At 46.5% G+C, this 18,244-nt stretch overlaps 1 protein-coding gene across 4 annotated transcripts in view; it reads right to left on the bottom strand.

Moving 5' to 3' along the window:
• Nucleotides 1-18,244, bottom strand: part of LOC139054860 (transcription termination factor 2-like) — a 117,549-nt gene that overhangs the window by 33,265 nt on the left and 66,040 nt on the right. For all 4 annotated transcript variants that reach the window (XM_070532528.1, XM_070532525.1, XM_070532527.1 and 1 more), the window contains exon 13: nt 7,850-7,911. In XM_070532528.1, the coding sequence (XP_070388629.1) occupies nt 7,850-7,911 (62 nt within the window). The remainder of the gene's footprint in view (nt 1-7,849; nt 7,912-18,244) is intronic.

Here is an 18,244-nt window from a genome sequence, read left to right on the forward strand (position 1 = left end):
TGTGCAATTACCACATACTTTTCCCCATGTAAATAGTTGCGCATACATTTGTGCATCAGGCTTCCTCTTCGTAACATTTGGTGGAGGTGCTGGGTAACGACTTGGAACGGAGCTTCGCAGTGGATGCCACTTTGGTTCTTCACCAATGTCGCAGGAGACGGTGCCTGACTCAGCAACGCCTGCGTCAACTGTTGTACCTGCGCATCCGTGTGATCCAGAAACATTTTGCAGCACCAATGACAGCAACGTTGACAATTGCCTGGAGGTGTACGAGTGGGTGAGCAGCCACAACAAATGGTATCCCACAGCAATTGCTGATGAACATAATTTTTTACTTGGCGGGAACAGCACGAGTGTGGTTTCAAAATTACGAAGAGCTCCATTACTGGAAGACCTGCAAGCAGAAGCCGCGAGATCTCTTTGGAAAACCACTGGGTCGGAAGGTCTTCGCCAAGAAAGAGTTGGCATCACAAGTTCAGACGTCCGCCGAAAGCTACGTCGCCTATATACAAGACGTGCTGGCACTCTGCTGCAAGGCCGATACTGAAATGCCGGAGTCTGGAAAAGCCGGGCATGTCTTAAAAGGTATCGCTGATGACGCCATCAATTTACTCATTTGTAAGCACTGTACTTTGGTTAATGACAATATGGCAGAGCGCAAGCCTTTCAAGCAGGTGAAAAGCCGTCGTATTTATCAGTCATTAGCACAGCTTCCCAATACGGCTGAAACATCGCCTTGTGATGACCAACAGGACTTTTCTCCATGGCAGGAGCAGCCTCCAGAGCAGCTGATGAAGATTGTGTGCCTTGAGCTGGAAGCCATGTGTTCCACGGCTCTGTACCCACCTGTCAACAATACATGCACTCCTGCGATTCCCCTTGTTCAGGCTATTGTGTGCCAAGAACTCGCCAATGTTGGCTTGCAGTCAGTTTGCACTGCAGCCAGTTCCTGGCCAACTGAACGTCATTTGCTCATGCATAGTTAAAATCAATGGATCTCTCGAGGTTTTTGCAACATGGCAGAGTGGCCAATATTGGATGACCGACCTATTTGCTTCAGTTGTCGCCGCGTTGGTCACATTGCCCGATACTGTCGCCGCCGCTTGTCCTCCATGCCGTTCTCAAACAGCCCTAGTCCAGACGGTGGTTTTCACCATATCCAGCTGCAAGCTGAGCCGAACCTGCACACCACTGACGGCACAACCGCATGGCGCCATCGATCACCATCGCCAAGCAGTCACCAGTCCCATTCACCGCAAATTCATCGCCCGTCATCCAGGTCACCCCAGTTTCGTAGCCTGTCGGTGTCATTCCGACCTGGGCGCATACCTTCAGAAAACTAAATGATGTGCTCCCGGAAGCGACGCTATATTGTCGATGCCTCCGCCAAAGTCTCTCACCCTGCTGACCCGGAGTTGACGGCGTATTTGTCCCAGCGCTTGTTGACACTGGAGCCCCTATCTCGGTGGTGAGCAACCATCTTCATTGCCGCCTGCCACATTGCGACGAATCCTTACACCTGCTGCACCTCGTGCTATCCAGGTCGCTGATGAAGCAACAGCCATTATCCTTGGCACTGCCCAAATAACTGTTTCTCGTTTCAACACTTTCGTTTTATTTGCCGTTCGGGAACACTGTTCTCATGACTTGATCTTTGGCCTCGACTTTTTATTGGACCATTCAGCACTGATTGACTGCGCTGCTGGCCTCCTCCAACTCGAGCTGCCTATTCACTGCTGTGCTCCAAAATTAGCTGAGGCTCGTTTATGTTGTGTAGACTTCACATGGTTGCTGTCTCAAGCCGCCATGTGTATGCTTTTGACGTGCTTCCCGTCTGTTGCGGACGGAGACTATGTGCTGACTCCTAATGTCAATGCTCTCCTCCTATGCACACTTGCCGTTCCTCATACCATTTTGACTATCGCCAACAATCACGTATTTCTTCCTGTTTTAAATTTTGGTTTAAGTGGGCAAGTTATTCCGAAAACCATGTCACTCGGCAATGATTCTCCCATCAACGATAACGCCCCTCTGCATTGGATGTTCCGTGCTTGTTTGAAACCATCTGCTGTCCGATCAGTTCCACCACGTCCGATTCGGGCATATTTTCAAAGATGATCGCTGAAGGCCTGATTCTTGAACAGGCTGCAGATCTTCCCGTCACACCCCGGAGTCTCATTCCAACATCCGACTTTAAGGATCACCTGCTGGGACAGAAGTTCATTGTGACCCATAGGATTGACACTGGTGGTGCTAGTCCTATCCAGCGGATGACCTTATCACGTGTCTCACGCAGAACGCCACGTTATCCAAACTGAAGTAGACAAGATGCTAACTAAAAGTGTAATTGAGCCCTTTTAAACTTCTTGGGCATCGTCGGTTGTCTTGGTCAAAAAGAAGGATGGCAGCTGGCATCTTGTGTCAATTACTGTCAACTGAACCAGATCGTGAAAAAGGATGTTTACCCTCTCCCGTGGATTGATGATGCTCTCGACTGCCTTCACAGATCAAAATACTTCACAACTGACTTCAGATCCTGTCATTGGCAGATTTCAGTGGATCAACTCAACCGTGAAAAGAGTGCTTTTGTTACACCAGATGGCCTTTATCATTTTAAGGTTATGCCTTTCAGACTTTGCAATGCTACAGCAACTTTGAAAAGATTGATAGACCCGCTCCTTCAGGGCTATAAGTTATCTGGACCATGTCATCGTCTTTTCCCTTACGTTTGACAGCCATCTCAGCCGCTTGGCTGCTATTCTTGAAGTCTTTAGGGAGGTTCAACTTAACTCTTCGAAGTGCCATTTTGGACCCCGCAAAGTCAAAGTCCTTGGTCATCTTGTCAGTGCTGCCGGTATACATTGTGATCCTGACAAGATTCATGCAGCCAAAAACGTTCCTGTACCCTGCTTAGCGAAAGATGTGCACAGCTTTGTGGGCTTATACTCCTATTTTTGTCAGTTTGTTAAAACATTTGCAGATATCGTCCGGCTACTGGCTGACCTTCTCAAGAAGGACACTGCATTCTTTTGTTCTTTTGGGGTGTTGAACAAGCCGATGCCTTCTACACCCTCATCCACTTGTTGACAACGCCTCTGATATTAGGCCACTTTGATCCTCTGCACAAATTCAAGTTCACAAAGACGCCAGTGGCCATGGCATAGGTGCTGTCCTCTACCAACCGCAAAATGGAGTCGAGCGCATCAGTGCCTACACCAGTCACCTCTTGTGCCCTCAGACTTCAGGAGTATTCTTTCATTGTGGTGTACAAGTCCAGCTGCTTACATCTGGACACCGACAGCTTGTCTCGTCATCCCATCAATCATCCTGACAATGACAAACAGGATGCCGACACTTGCCTTCTGGCCATTTCTGACTTTTGCGACACTGTTAATGAGCAGCGAAAGGTCACAACTGTCTCCGGTGGATCATTGAGCACTTGACTTCAGGACAATCAGATGGTTCAACCAGAATGCTTGTGCACCATGACGACATTCTTATCGATGCAACATCAGCTCTGATGGACCAGATTTACTGCTAGCTACCCCTTGTCATCTCTGTTCTACTTACTTGCTGGGCTCCACAACAGCAGGAGGTGTCAAGGTGTCCAGCAGTGGGTGCCACTGCTGGACACCTTGACACCTCCTGCACTTAGGAGAGAGTTCAACGTCACTTCTTCTGGTCAGGCCTTTACCGTTCTGTGCGACATTACATTGCAGCTTGTGACCCCTGCCAGCGTCGAAAGCAGCCATGTGCACAACCTGCTGGCCACCTTCATCCAATCGATCTTTCCACGGAGCCTTTCTTCCGTGTCAGCGTGGACCTTCTTCACCCTTTTGCCACATCTATGAAAGCGAAGAAATGGATAGCCATTGCCACAGACTATGTGACATACTATGCCATTACAAGTGCCCTGCCCACCATCTGTGCTACAGATGTAGCAGACTTTTTACTTCAAGATGTGATTCTTCACCATGGCGTGCCAAGGCAGCTGCTGACAGATCGTGGTCGCTACTTCCTGTCCCAAGTTGTCGAAGACGTGCTTCATTTCTGCTCCACCAAACACAAGCTCACAACCACATATCACCCACAAAGAAACCGAGTGACTGAATTGCACCCTTACAGAGATGCTGTCTAGGTACGTTTCAGCAGACCACCGCAATTTGGACAGCACTTTGCCCTATGTGACATATGTGTACAATTTGTCACGTCACGATACTACCGGTTTCTTGCCTTTCTACCTTTTGTTTAGTTGCCATTGCACTCTAGCTTTTGACACCTTGCTACAGTCAAACCTCGTTAATACGTAGTCGGCTGGGAATGACACATACGTACACACTAAACGATGAACGAATTAACTGCCTATGCCAGTTTAGAAGCTGCTTACCGGCCGGAAAAGAACTACGTCATGATGCTATCAAACACGCACACTGAGACAGGCTTTATTTGTGATTAAGCAGCAAAAAATCCCCGATCATCACTTGCAGCCGTTGTGGCCTTGCCATGACATCTTTGAACTTGGTAAGGCTGCGAGCGAGTTTGTCCACAAGGCCCTGCTTCTATGCGAAAGCTCGCATGATGCTCAAAGCCCGCGCCGTATCAGATAATCAAGGGCCGTCATCCATTTCCACATCGTCATTCCGATCATTATGTCTTCTGATCATTATGACGGTCTGATCATTATAAGCCATTATTGCTCATTAGTGCCTTATCCATCCGTGTTGAACCATTATGAACCATGATCAAACGTACAGCGGTGGTGCCTGTGTATATGGCATGGCCATGCAGACCGTATCTTGAAAACGATTTGTGATGCAGACAGAGAGTGCCGACTGCTCTGCGTTCCTGCCGCTGCGCGCTGAAGAGAGACACGCGGGCCCACATATTGAAAGCGATCTGCAAAGGAGCAGGGTGCGGCTTGTGCCTAGAGCTTCGTGAGTGCTGTGTTATCGCCACCGTGGTTCTCACCACCTCGTTCATATTGAAGCAACAGGCAACTTGAAGGTACAGTTGTTCGCTGCTGCGAGCTTTATATTGAAAGCTGTTGTCCTACAGGATGGATGGACGGAGGGACATTTTTCTAATTGGGTAAGCATTTTAAAAAAATTTTTTGCTTTGCGGTGACTACTTGAATTGGATTCGATCGGGTTCGACGGCGACAGTGAATTCGTACCCCTACCGGCAGCTTCTTCGCGTTACTGGAAGCGAATCTCAGAGGCCACGCTTTCTTGCACTGCAATTGGCAACAGCTGCATGAGCAGGAACCACATCATGGTGGCCATGTTTAAACATCATTATCGCTGGCGGCTGTTGTCCAGGTGTTGCAACTCAAGAAGAGAACGTCTGCACACATGAGATTTTGACGATTTTGTGCCTGTGCCTGAAAACAAGAAAGAAAATAGTATGCAATAACCGTTTGGTGGGCACTGAGTGACTATGGCTTAAGCGGTCAGCCAATACTTGGGTTCAATGGGGGCTGGGTTGGGTGGGGGAATCTTCGCAACTACATTTAAACCGCAATTACACATTAAGCGGGTACATATTAATGAGGTTTGACCGTACCTTTGTTGCTGCAACCAACCACAGAATACACCCATGATGCCATTAGACGGCTCGTATGGCTCGCCAGATTGCCTTTAAGCCTTTGATTGCCTTACAGCGGCTCAAGCATCACAAAAGACCCGTTATGACAATCGCCACCGGAACCTTCAGTTCTCTCCCAGAAATCTTGGTCTTTTGTAGAATCCACAAGTCACCAAGTCGGCCTGTCCAAAAAACTGCTGTCACGCTATATTGGGCCCTACAGGGTATTGCGACAATTAGGTCAGTTAATTTACGAAATTGCCCTTGTTGAAGACACGCCGCCCTTGTCCCAGCTACAAACTTACGCCGTCCGCATGTCCAGTTTAAACCTGTGCTGCTCATCGAGTTCACTATTATTCCAACAAGTGCCAAGACAGCGCTCCAGCCCCCGAGGGTTATGTTGCAGTGCATTTGGGCAGGAATGTGCGCGCAAGAGGGAGACGAGGTGGTGGTGGTGGTGGTGGTAAACTTTATTAAAAGGGGGAAGGGTGAAGGGGGAGGTGGCTGAGGGATCGGGCTCAAGTAAGGCGCTAGGCCTGCTTGGCCTTCTCCGCCCAGTCCACTGGTTCAAGCTTTTGGTCGATGTCCCCGGAACTGAGCCAGGCTGTCCAGTCAGTCTCGCTGCTGACGGGGGGATGAGAAAACAGGAGCGAGGTGCATTCCCACATTATGTGTGTGAGTGTCCCTGTTTGTGAACAGAGCCTACATAGGTCGCTTTCCTTGCCCCCTGTGATTTTGTTAATGTACTTTGGGTGTGGGTATGTGTTTGTCTGCAGTCGCCTAAACAGGGCCGCTTGCGATTTATCGAGTTCCTTGGCCGGTGGTGGGAGCGCGCGACGCCTCAAGCGATACCTATGGGCTATTTCATTAGAAGTCTTGCAGGGTTACCCGTGGGAGACGAGGAAGTGGTAGACTGTCTCCTGGAGCTGTGACCTTTGTACCAGCTTGTGCAAGTACCACAAACTTTTCCCCATGTAAATAGTTGTACATACATTTGTGCATCACGCTTCCTTTTCATGACATTGTTATTCACCATATATCGGATATAACAATGAGAATTTTGCCTTCTGGATGGTGTTTTACATGCAGAATAATCATGACATTTGTGTTGCTTAATTCTGCTTAAATTAATGATACTGAGACAGGGTGAGAAGTTTGCCTATGCAAGTTCGCATCTGTCGCCGTTACTGCACAGCACGTTTTGCCACTGGCCCACGCGCCGATTGCGAAAGCCACCGAGAGCATCGAGAGTTGGTGCAGCTTGCCACAAGATGGCATCAGCTGCTTCGCGTTAGCATTGCCCACAGTCATGCTCTGCGCTTCAAAAAAGAGAAAAAAAGAAAGGAAAGCACAAGAAGAAGAAAAGAAAAAGAAGAAAAGTGGCAAATTTGATTTCCGAACTACAGAATGTGTTCGAAAGTTGTTTTTTTTTAACGGCAGTCAAGATATAGCGCTGAACAGTTATAATGATAGGATTTTTCATTCTTCTTGATATCCTTATAAGTGGACTGCACTGTATTACACAATCACATCATCATCAACTGTGATGCATTCATCAGCCGTTGCATCTCCTGCTTTTTTACACATATCGTACAGATTGAGCGATTCCTGGAGCAATGCTGCAGGACTGTAAAGCTCGCCGACATCAGCACACTCGTCAAATGTCTTGCTAGCGCTACTGTTAGCGATAGTGCAGATCACAGGTCAGTGGCATGTGTGAAGAGCAGTGGCAGCAGCACTACGTGGCATTCATTGTAAAGCAACAAATTAGCCATCAGAGACGCCTAAATTCCTTGTACTCGTCTTTGTTCCACAGCTGGCTCTGATGCTGCTCACCACGCCAGCGTTCCCATACTACCCCTCCATCTGTGATCGCACTGACAGCACTGGCCCACTGCCAGTCGGTGCAGTGATTTGTGTCTCAAATTCTTTGCCTCAATATATTGCGAAATGAAAACATGTATACAGCTGCGCTCAAATTTTGCCTTAGGGAGTATCATAATCGTGGGACATTTTTTCAGCATCTTGTTTAATTTGACCCGCAGGATAATTCAGTCTATTTCGTCAGTCCCTTCAGGGCCAATTCGCAGAAGTCAACTGCAGCAATATTGTCTGTGGACACTAATGAAAGCACAATTTGGGGTACGGATGTCATCGCTTGCGAGTAGTTTGAGCATTTAGCAGAAAATGTACCAATGCCACAAAGCATCAGTAGCAGCAGTATAGCCAAACATTTGACCAACACAAGTTAACAGCTGGACATCACCTCTTGTCTTGATTGTTTGATTCTTCTCGCACCTTGAGCAGCATGTCGAGCAGAGTCCTGATCTGTAGGCATATAGAAAAGGGTGATCACAATTATGGGGATCAGCACTCAAAACGACTGTAAGGCAAGCCACAATTGCCAAAACTAAGTGAGAAAAATGAGCAAACAGTTTCATTTCATTTCATTTATTTACTCTCAAGACCGTACAGGCATCACAGAGAGGAGTGGCAATAGAAAAAGAAAAAGAAAAAAAGTTGTCAGATAGGAGATGCAATGACAATCAGAGAGTCATGAAACAGCAACATTAGTGCAAACAAAGTATTATTCAGAAACCATCAACGATGATTGTAAATATAAGCGAATAGCCAAGTGCTTCTAGAAAGCTATTTGGTTTATTAACTCTTTATTGACGACTGTTGCCTTCAGGCAACAGAGCAGATAAAATTTATTTTTCTGACTGAGTTTTATACCAAGTTTCTGGCTAAATGTCTTTGGCCAACATTGAACGACAGGCCACAAGCATCATTTATTGGTTTATCGCAGAAACACAGGATGAGGAAGAAGTTTGCCATGCAACTCCCTTTCTTTTGAAAGTAAGGGCAGAGGATAGAATCCGACGCATGATCTCCGGCTGCAGGAGTATCACACATGTGATGCAAAACAAATGAAATCTACGCCTATGGAACTCACGTGATGGGAACTGGCTGTACAAATATGAAACAAAGCCATAGGTGGCTGGAGGTGAAGCCTACTTCCACTTTTCCACCTGCTGCTGCACCCCTCCCCCACACCCCCTTTGTTGCTGAAAAAAGTTTCACAAAATATTTTTTATGTTCATTGATCAGGCTTACTCTCAATGTCTTTTGCATATTTAGATAGGAAATAAATTTTTGGGGGTGTAGTACTTATACGTGCCGTCAATAGAAGGACGCTTTAGTTCAAGCCCAACTCCAACGCGGCCTATTCAAATACACGTAAAACACAGTTTGTAGAGATCAAACAGCACATCTGTGAGAACTTCATCATGGAACAAAGACACCGGTCCGTGTCAGTTCCAGGGCAGCCAGCTGGTTTTTGGGTTGCGCCAAAGAGAGCTCCGCTCTTTGTCAAGCAAATCCAGCAAGGGCACAAATCTGTAAGTTAATCTAACTGCTATGGTTCTGACGGTGAGCTAGCAAGAATTAATCATTCTTTTCTTCTCCTCTTTAAGGATTGCAGTGTAACATAAGAACATGTAATCTGGTGATGTGTTGTTGTACTAATGAACTTGTTGATATGCAAAGGTGGGACAGGTCCTGGAGCAATCTTCAAGGCAAAAAAAAAAAGGAAAATGTTGGTTTTGGAGAAAAATACAGTTAAACCTCCATATAGCGAACCTTGATTTAACTATATCGGTGATGCAATGAACTATTTTAATTTCCCAAACTTAGTTCCAATAAATACTATGTACTTTTTATGTGATTTAACGAAGCTATTGCACGACACAGTTTCAATTTAACAGAGTTTTCGGCCATTTAATATATGTACTTGGAGCCTGTATGGCTGCTAAATCTAGCAAAAAGATTACAAATATATCGGCCGAGGCAGAAGTTATTGACACGCGTACTTCCACGTGAAAAGGTTGAGTGACAAAAATGCCGTCGAAGCGTGCACACGAGAACACGGTATGCAGGATGCACCGCAGCGCCGTCAGTTGCATGGGTAAAAACTTGCAAAGGCCGTGCAGTGCGCGGCAACTTGTATAAAGCGAGCTTTTAATTTGAAGTAGCACCAGAGCTAACCCTTTAGAGCAAGGAGGGTGGGGAGGGGGTGAGCACGAGGTAACATGATCAAGCATGCGCCAGAGGGCGTGGGAGGAAATACTACGCAGACATCAGCACTCGACCCCTAGTGCGCCCGTCTCCTCCTCTACCTTGGCCGTGGCTGCACATGGCAGTTTGCACAGCTGAATGCCAACACAGGCCACAGGCCGTGCCAAAGGGGTAGTGTGGCTGAGCATGCATGAGACCATGCTTGTTAATTTGATTACCGTATTTACTTGATTGTGACACGAGTTTTTTCCCGATTTTCGTTGCTTGAACTCTACCCTCGCGTTACATTTGAATAATGACAAAATTTAAAATTTTTAGAACAAATATTCTAAATTTCTCGGTTTTTAATGTTATGTTGGCAACCTGTACCTTTAGCATAACTGCGAGTCGGCCTAGTTGAAACAGATTCATATTCAAAAAGTTTTTTGTGCGCAAACAAACAGGGACGAAGAAAAGGAGCAACACAAGGACGAGCGCTTTCTAAGTGGTTTTATTTTCGAAAAACCACCTGCTTAAATACCCGCAGATCTGCACAGTCTAGTCAACAGAGCACGTCTATAGCGCATATAACAACACTTGTGATAAAATGCCGCAGAACAACGCTGCCTGGTCAACATAAAAACAGCAAAGCGCATAAAACAAGCACTTGTAATGAAAATGCGTTAAAAGATATGATGACAGAAGCGAATTTTCTTTATCCAACAATGAAACAGAAGAATGGCTGATGCATTTTTCCTTTTGTTTTGCAATCCAGTGAGCTTCCACAATTTCTCTCACGGTTTGATTCCTAAGCCTAAACAACATGTTGGTGCTACTAAGCCAAGCTGAGCAGTCATGTTCTTGACAATGCATTGCCAAATGCGTACTAGGGCGACCTTTCAGATTAGACAAGTGTTTCCTTAGTCTCGTGTTAATGCATCTCGCAGTCTGCCCTACGTACACATGACCACACGTTATAGGAATCTGATACAAAACGTTCTTCGCGCAATTGACAAAATGGTTCTTACGTGGATGTTTAACACTACATTCTTTCTTTGCATCATCCTTACTTTCGAACTTATTTTTCACCTTAGAACACACACTACCTATTTTGTTTTTTTTTGCCGAAAACACCACTTTTACTTCGTAACTCCCAGCCACCTTTATAAATCTGTGTGAAAGCCCATGCACATACGGAATCACTGAAAGCTTGGAAGCTACATCCTTCTGCCTTTGATTCTTTGTGCATTGTCCTTTATCCTTTTTAAGTTCTTTCATTAGTCTAGCGCACGACGTCAGCATCACGGTGAGTGGGTACCCAGCCTTTCTCAACCTATCAACTTGCTCAAGAAATGCAATGTTTACAGTATGCTGACATGACTTCAATGCTGACCAGAAACAGAATATTACTATACCATTCTTCACAAGCCTGGAATGGCTTGAGGCATAGTTCATTAGCGGTTTGCCAGCTCGGGGCGAGAATGACCAACACACATGTTCTGGTAGAAATTCTAACTTGACATCAAGAAACTGTAGCTTATTATCTACCGGTACTTCCGAAGTAAATGTCAAGCTCTTGCCCAGAGAATTAAAGGCTTCTACTACCCTATTCTCAAAAGCACCCTTGTCTGCATGACAGCCTAAAATCAAGTAGTCATCAACATATCTTTATACCTTATATACTATACCTTCTAAATCTTTTGCCAGTTCTCTGTCTATGCTTCCAAAAAATATGCTACTAAGGATCGGAGCTACGTTTGACCCGATGCACACACCTGTAGACCCTGTGTATACGTTTCACCACAGAATCCTACATGTGTATGCACTAAATAAAAATGCAGAAGTTCAAGAAAGGATCCAACAGCCATCCCGCACGTGTTGTGGAATGACACCTCGTCATTCATTTGTCATGCGATCTTTAACACTGCACATTAGGGGCCCGTGCGGTAAGGAATAGTAGAGATCTTGAACATCTATGCTGAATCCCCAGCTGCAACTTGTACTATCTGATGCCAGAATATTCACAAGGCCTTCAGAGTTTTTCAATAAGTATGGATCCTGTACTTCTAAGGAATTCAACATTTTCTGCAGGAACCGTGCGACCAGAACCTGCTAACACCCTCGCTTAGACACAATTGGCCTAAACGGAATTCCTTGCTTGTGTGTTTTTGCAGTAAAAGTTATCTCCAATTTCATTACTTTTAAGTTCCTTACATGTGACGCAAGCTTTTCTTGGTTACATTTTTTAATAGCTCCATCGCCTTCTTTTTTACGTTTTCTACATTCACATCACATTTCCTAAAGCACCTGTTCACCGCTAGGAAAGCCTTTTCTAAATAACTGTAACGAAGAAGAGTAGCCGCCTGCGCCACAGCACCATCGCTACCGGCATGAGCTCGTGGTTGCTGTCTTTCGCCGAACGCTTGTGACAGCTACCCCGTTCGCGCCCGTTGCTAATAAATCTCTTAGCAAGTGGTGGAGGTGCTGGGTTTCGACCACCCTGGAACTTCGGAGTCGCACTCTACCCCCCATCATGCCCGACGACGCACGCACTCCTCCAGCTCCTCCAACGGCGCCGGCCACCTTGGTTTGTGCCGGTGCCTTGCGTCAGCGAGATCCCCCTATCTTCTCCGGCACAGATGACAAAGACGTTGAAGATTGGATCTCGTCTTATGAGCGAGTGAGTGCCCATAACCAGTGGGACGACGTTACCAAGTTGAGAAACGTCGCCTTTTATCTTACGGACGTTGCGAAACTATGGTTTCTCAACCATGAAGCCGACCTCACTTCGTGGTTGGTCTTCAAGACCAACTTTACCCAAGTTTTTGGTCGGCCTGCAGTAAGAAAGCTTCGTGCAGAACAACGTTTGCGCACACGTTCCCAAGGGACCGGAGAAGACTTCACGAGCTACATTGAGGACATTGTCGACCTTTGCAAACGGGTGAATGCGTCAATGTCAGAGGAGGAGAAGATCAAACATATAATGAAGGGTATTCAGGACGACGCATTTCAAATGTTATTATCGAAGAGTCCTCACTCTGTCGCTGAAGTCATCGAATTGTGCCAGAGTTACGACGAGTTGCGCAGGCAACGGCTTCACACCCGACGTCCCACCCCGCCCGCCGACTCTCTATCCAGCCTTGGGGTCGACGTACTCTCTTCATCAAAATCCAGGAATTTGTTCGCGCAGAGGTCGCCCGCCAGCTATCGTTGATATCTTCTGTCCAGGAACCACCCCCTGCTTTGCATCCTACGATCCGCGACTTCATTCAAGAACAAGTCTCTCAAGCCGTTCCTCCAGCCGTTGAGCAGCCACCAGTCACGGCTCCTCTCACTTATGCTGAAGCAGTTTCCCGATCTTGTCCACAAGCGCCCCTGCCGCCCTCTATGCATCGACCACCGACATTTTTGCCGCCATCTATGCCGCTTCACGACCGCCGGCATTTTCCTCCTATGCCGCTGCCCGACCGACAGCCTTTTCCGAATGCTCAACCGCGACTCGGACCTTACCCCCACCAGTGGCGCACCTTCGATGACCGCCCAATATGTTTTGCTTGCGGTGGTACTGGTCACGTGGCACGCCATTGTCGTCGTGGCATGCCTCCTCTTCAGAACACCCGGCGGGCGCCACCTTTCCCCGCTCCGTTTTCCTCGTCGCCTTCCAGCCTTCCTACTTCTTCCTTTTCCCCTGACCGCCCAACCGCCTCTACTCGCCGCTCACCATCTCCCCGCCGTCGCTCGCTTTCTCCGATGCGGCGTCGTCCCGTGTCCACCGAGCAGGAAAACTGATGGCCGCAGTTCCCGAGGCACGAACTGCGTCCACGTCGCAATGCCCAAGTCCTCGTCCCTCTCCAGCCAACGTCATCGAAGTCTCTGTCGAAGGAATCGCCGTCCTGGCGCTTGTAGATACAGGAGCCGCCGTATCCGTAATTTCCGCCGAACTCTGCCGCACACTACGAAAGGTTTTGACGCCTCTCTCCGACTTCTCCCTTCGAACCGCGAACGCTCAAAATATAACGCCTCTCGCTGCCTGTACTGCTCGCGTCTTCATTCAAGGTCTACTGTATACCGTCGAATTCGTCGTGCTGCCCACTTGTTCCCATGACATCATATTAGGCTGGGACTTCCTTGCAAATAATAACGCCGTTATTGACTGTTGTCACGCCGAACTCGAACTTTCTGCACTTCCAGACGTCGAGCCTATCGACAACGACCCTTCCAGTGTTAAACTGTTTGTTTCCGAAGACAATTCCGTCCCTCCACGCTCTTCCCTGCTTGTGCCTGTGTCGTGCGCCGCTATTTCTGATGCCACTGTTTTCTTTACGCCCTCTGAGCTGTTCATTCGCCGCCGATGTTCTCCGCTGCCCTTTGCTCTCCTTACTCTTCGCAATGGCGTCACGAAAATGGTCGTCGACAATCCCACAGCCTGCCCTTTAGCTTTATCTCATGGTGAATGCCTAGGCCTTGTTCAACCAGTCGACACCTTTTGCATCTTTGACACTCCTGCCGTTTCTACTTCTGCGGGCCTTGGCGCACTTACTTGTGACTCTGCGGTTGATCAGTCACTCCTCGACGCTTTCCACTGCTCCATCGACGATGGCACGTCATCTTCAGAACGAAGCCAGCTTATTGCTCTCCTGCAGAGGTTCCGCGCTTCTTTCGACAGCCATGCTTCCGGTTTGGGCCGCACATCGACCGTTTTTCACCAAATAGATACCGGCAGTCACGCACCTTTACGGCAGCGCCCTTACCGAGTTTCCGCCTCTGAGCGCCGTGTCATTGACCACCAGGTTGCTGACATGCTCAAGCGTGGCGTTGTGCAGCCTTCCAACAGTCCCTGGGCATCACCGGTCGTCCTCGTTAAGAAAAAGGATGGCTCTATTCGATTCTGCGTCGACTACCGACGTCTGAACAAGATAACGCGCAAGGACGTTTACCCGTTACCGCGCATCGACGACGCCCTCGACTGTTTGCAGGGAGCTGAATTCTTTTCTTCGCTGGATTTACGTTCCGGATACTGGCAAGTCCCCTTGGCACCATCTGATCGACCTAAAACAGCATTTGTGACACCTGACGGATTGTACGAATTCATCGTAATGCCTTTCGGCCTGTGCAATGCTCCCGCCACTTTTGAGAGAATGATGGATAATATTTTACGCGGCCTCAAATGGAACACATGTTTATGCTACCTGGATGACGTAGTTGTCTTTTCCGCTGATTTCCAAACCCATCTCAGCCGTCTCGAGCAAGTTCTCAAATGCCTTACTGTCGCGGGACTTCAACTTAACTTAAAAAAATGTCGTTTTGGTGCCCGAAAGCTCCCTATTCTTGGCCATGTTGTATCACGAGACGGCGTCCTTCCGGATCCAGCCAATGTTGTACCAATCATTTGGTACAACAACCAGAAAGCCTTCCTTGTCTGCTTGAACCACACGCAGATTGTTCTCAGATTGTTCTGTTTTTATGTTGACCGTGTGGCATTGCTCCGCGTCATTTTATCACAAGCGTTGTTATATGCGCTATTGACTAGATATTGACTATTGTTATATGCGCTATTGACTGTTGACTAGATTGCGCAGATCTGTGGGTATTTAAGCAGGTGGTTCTTCGAAAATAAAACCAGTTGTTAGAAAGCGCTCATCCTTGTGTTGCTTCTTTTCTTCGTCCCTGTTTATTTGCATACAAAAGTTTTTTAAAAATGAATCTGTACCTTTACGTCTCGATTCAATTCATAGACAAGTCGACCGAAGTCAAAACTTTTTTGTTGGAATATGTGCTGTTCTTGCTGTGCTTGTGGCTGTGCTGCATTACCCCGTGGCCTTTCGCGCTTCTATGTTCATTTACAACATTATGGCAACGTTACGGAAACGCAGAGTGTTAAGTATGATCAATGACGTCAATGAGTCAACGATTCTTGGATTGTGGCGCCAATGGGAGGCCCTTTGTAAATGCGGGGACGGTCAGAAAGGCCTCGTAGTGGCCTGGCACTGTTCCCGAATGAATGGTTGCGCGGTCTTTTGAGTACTTAACCCCAAACGAGCGCAACAACATGGATGGCTCGATTCTTGGGCCATCACTTTTGGAAACAGTTTCACTTTCAGGAGACTCGGCTCGTTTCGGCCCCGAACCCCTTCAAGTAAACGGCAGACAGCGCTCATGGCACTGATAACGAGCTCGGCACAGCACCTGAAACACTTGTCGGGGACACTTTTGGTGTCGAGTAACGCGAAATTTTGCAAAAGTGAAACGATGCCCTAGAGTGATCACCCGAGAATACTACCCAAGGAAAGCTCTGTCTCCTTCTCAGACGATGATAACTGAAGAGAACTCATTTCCAAATTGATTCCTTGAATAAAGGTACCATTTTTCCTTTCAGTCATCTCGCGTTACATTCGCAGTTTTATGTTCTTCTTTTAATGCACGGACTGAAAAGTCGACCCTTACTTTAAATTGTGATCACATTGCATTCGAGTAAATACGGTAGCAAGCAAATGCTTACTGTAATTTATGTGGCCGATAAAACTACGAACCTTACTTCATGTAGTCTTCGTGCTACTGCCATCAAATTGCCTTTTGGGCGAAACTGCAACTTCTTTTTTTGTCTTAATGAAAACAAATATCTATCTTTTTAATATACGGGCTTTAAGTGCCGTCAGCCATGGCATCCAAGATTTACGACACCACGGGATGCAACCCACACAAACCTCTGGTTTCTTGAGCAATGCCGATGCATTGCTTTCAGCATTATATGTACTGCTTGTGCCAAAGCTCATAATTGTGCCATCATGGCCTGATCTTCTTACGATTAGCTTATATGTGTTTACTGACACGGTACTATACACCAGGAACGCTCTGGGATTACGTGGAAATTTCACCGCGGAAACGTTAAAACCTCATTTTTACGAAGTTCTTAGCTGCAAGTACGACTTCGTTATATTGAGGTTTGACTGAGTAACGAAATTCTGGATGCAACAAAGAATTTAAATTTTTACAGCTTGTCCATAGGACACCTTCTATTTTGAACCTCTACATAACAAAGTGTTTATACATGATTTCAATACAGTTAAACCTCAACATAACAAAGTTGGTAAAATCACCAATTTACTTCATTATATTAAAACTTCGCTATATCGAAATTTGACCACTTATGTAAATGCAGCGAAATCTCAATATAACGAACTTCAGGGGATCACGGCAAACTGTTCGTTATTTTGAAAGGTAGTTATTTATTTACTTATTTGTAATGAAAGCCTTAAAATTAACCATTCTGCCCATCAGTTCATAAATTCTCGCCATTTGAACTATCCACGAAAACATTGCTGTTGGCTCTCGGCTTATGCTGCTGCTATTTTCCATAGATTCTAGACCGAAGCACTGTATAATAAGAGTGACGTGTGCAAACCAGACGCTGAGAAAACTACTGACAAAAAGGAAGCTCCATGTCACCTCCAAAGCGTAATGGTTCTTCTTGTTTGTTTGTTTTTAAAATTCCCTGCCATGAACACCACAACTGCCTTATTCGAGATGGACACCTGAACTATTCCAAAGCGCAAGCATGCGTAAACAACATCATCCGGAAAGCATAAAGTGCAGCCGTCTGACAGCCCCGCGAGTTAGTACGGCCGCAGAAAGAAGTGCAAAGGAAAGAGACGCATGCAGAAAGAAGGGCAAGAGAAGGAAGAGGCAACCCTCTGTTGCTAGGCACCACTTGCCTGGGCCGACCATGCGCTCGCAAAACCCCATGTGTCGTCGCATCCGCAATAGATTAAAAACAATTCTCAACCCACATTTTTTTTACCGAGTGCCTTCTCAGGTTTTGTGAACTCGTACAACACAACGTCTGCTTTCTGCGCCTTGTCGTCTACTAGCCTGCTGTTTTGGCTGCCGTGGAAGATACACGGAAGACTAAGTATCTCCTGATTTCGGAATATTAGTTCATAGTACTGAGGCGCTGCTAACATGACACGGAAACAGAATATTGACCGTTATTCTGAAAAGTTCAGTATTCTGAAGTTCGCAGTACTGAAATATTTTTACATTGAAACCTTAAGAAGTCAGCAGGGGATTTCTGAAAAGTTCATTATTCGGAAAAGTTTGTTAATATGGTGTTCATAAAAACGAGGTTTCACTGTTTGCTGTCCCAGTTCAGAAGCCTCTCTCTGCCGTGCGGCGCATGATTTGAGGTTCATTCACAAGCAGTCGCATGTAATTCAACCACATTTGACCTTCTGCATTTGTGGCAGTTTCCATTTATTGTGTTGGTCTTAATTCACCGAGGCGGTGAAATTTCGTTACATTGAAATTAAGTGCAAACGCACTTCGTTATAGAGTGCAGTCCACTTATAATGATACCCCATATAATGATATATCGGTTATAACAATGAGTCAACTAAGAGCACCAACTTGTGCGTTACGGCTATGACAGAAAAAGCCACACGTAAAGATATGTTATTCACTACATATTGGATATAACAATCAAAATTTAGCCTTCTGGACAGTGCATTCAATGCAGAATAATTGTCACATTTGGGTTGCTAAGTTCCCCTTAAACGAACGATGCTGAGAAGGGGCGAGAAGTCTGCCTTTGTGAGTTTGTATCTCCTGC

Source organism: Dermacentor albipictus, chromosome 1, assembly GCF_038994185.2.
Source record: "Dermacentor albipictus isolate Rhodes 1998 colony chromosome 1, USDA_Dalb.pri_finalv2, whole genome shotgun sequence".
NCBI classification, from domain to species: Eukaryota; Metazoa; Arthropoda; class Arachnida; order Ixodida; family Ixodidae; genus Dermacentor; species Dermacentor albipictus.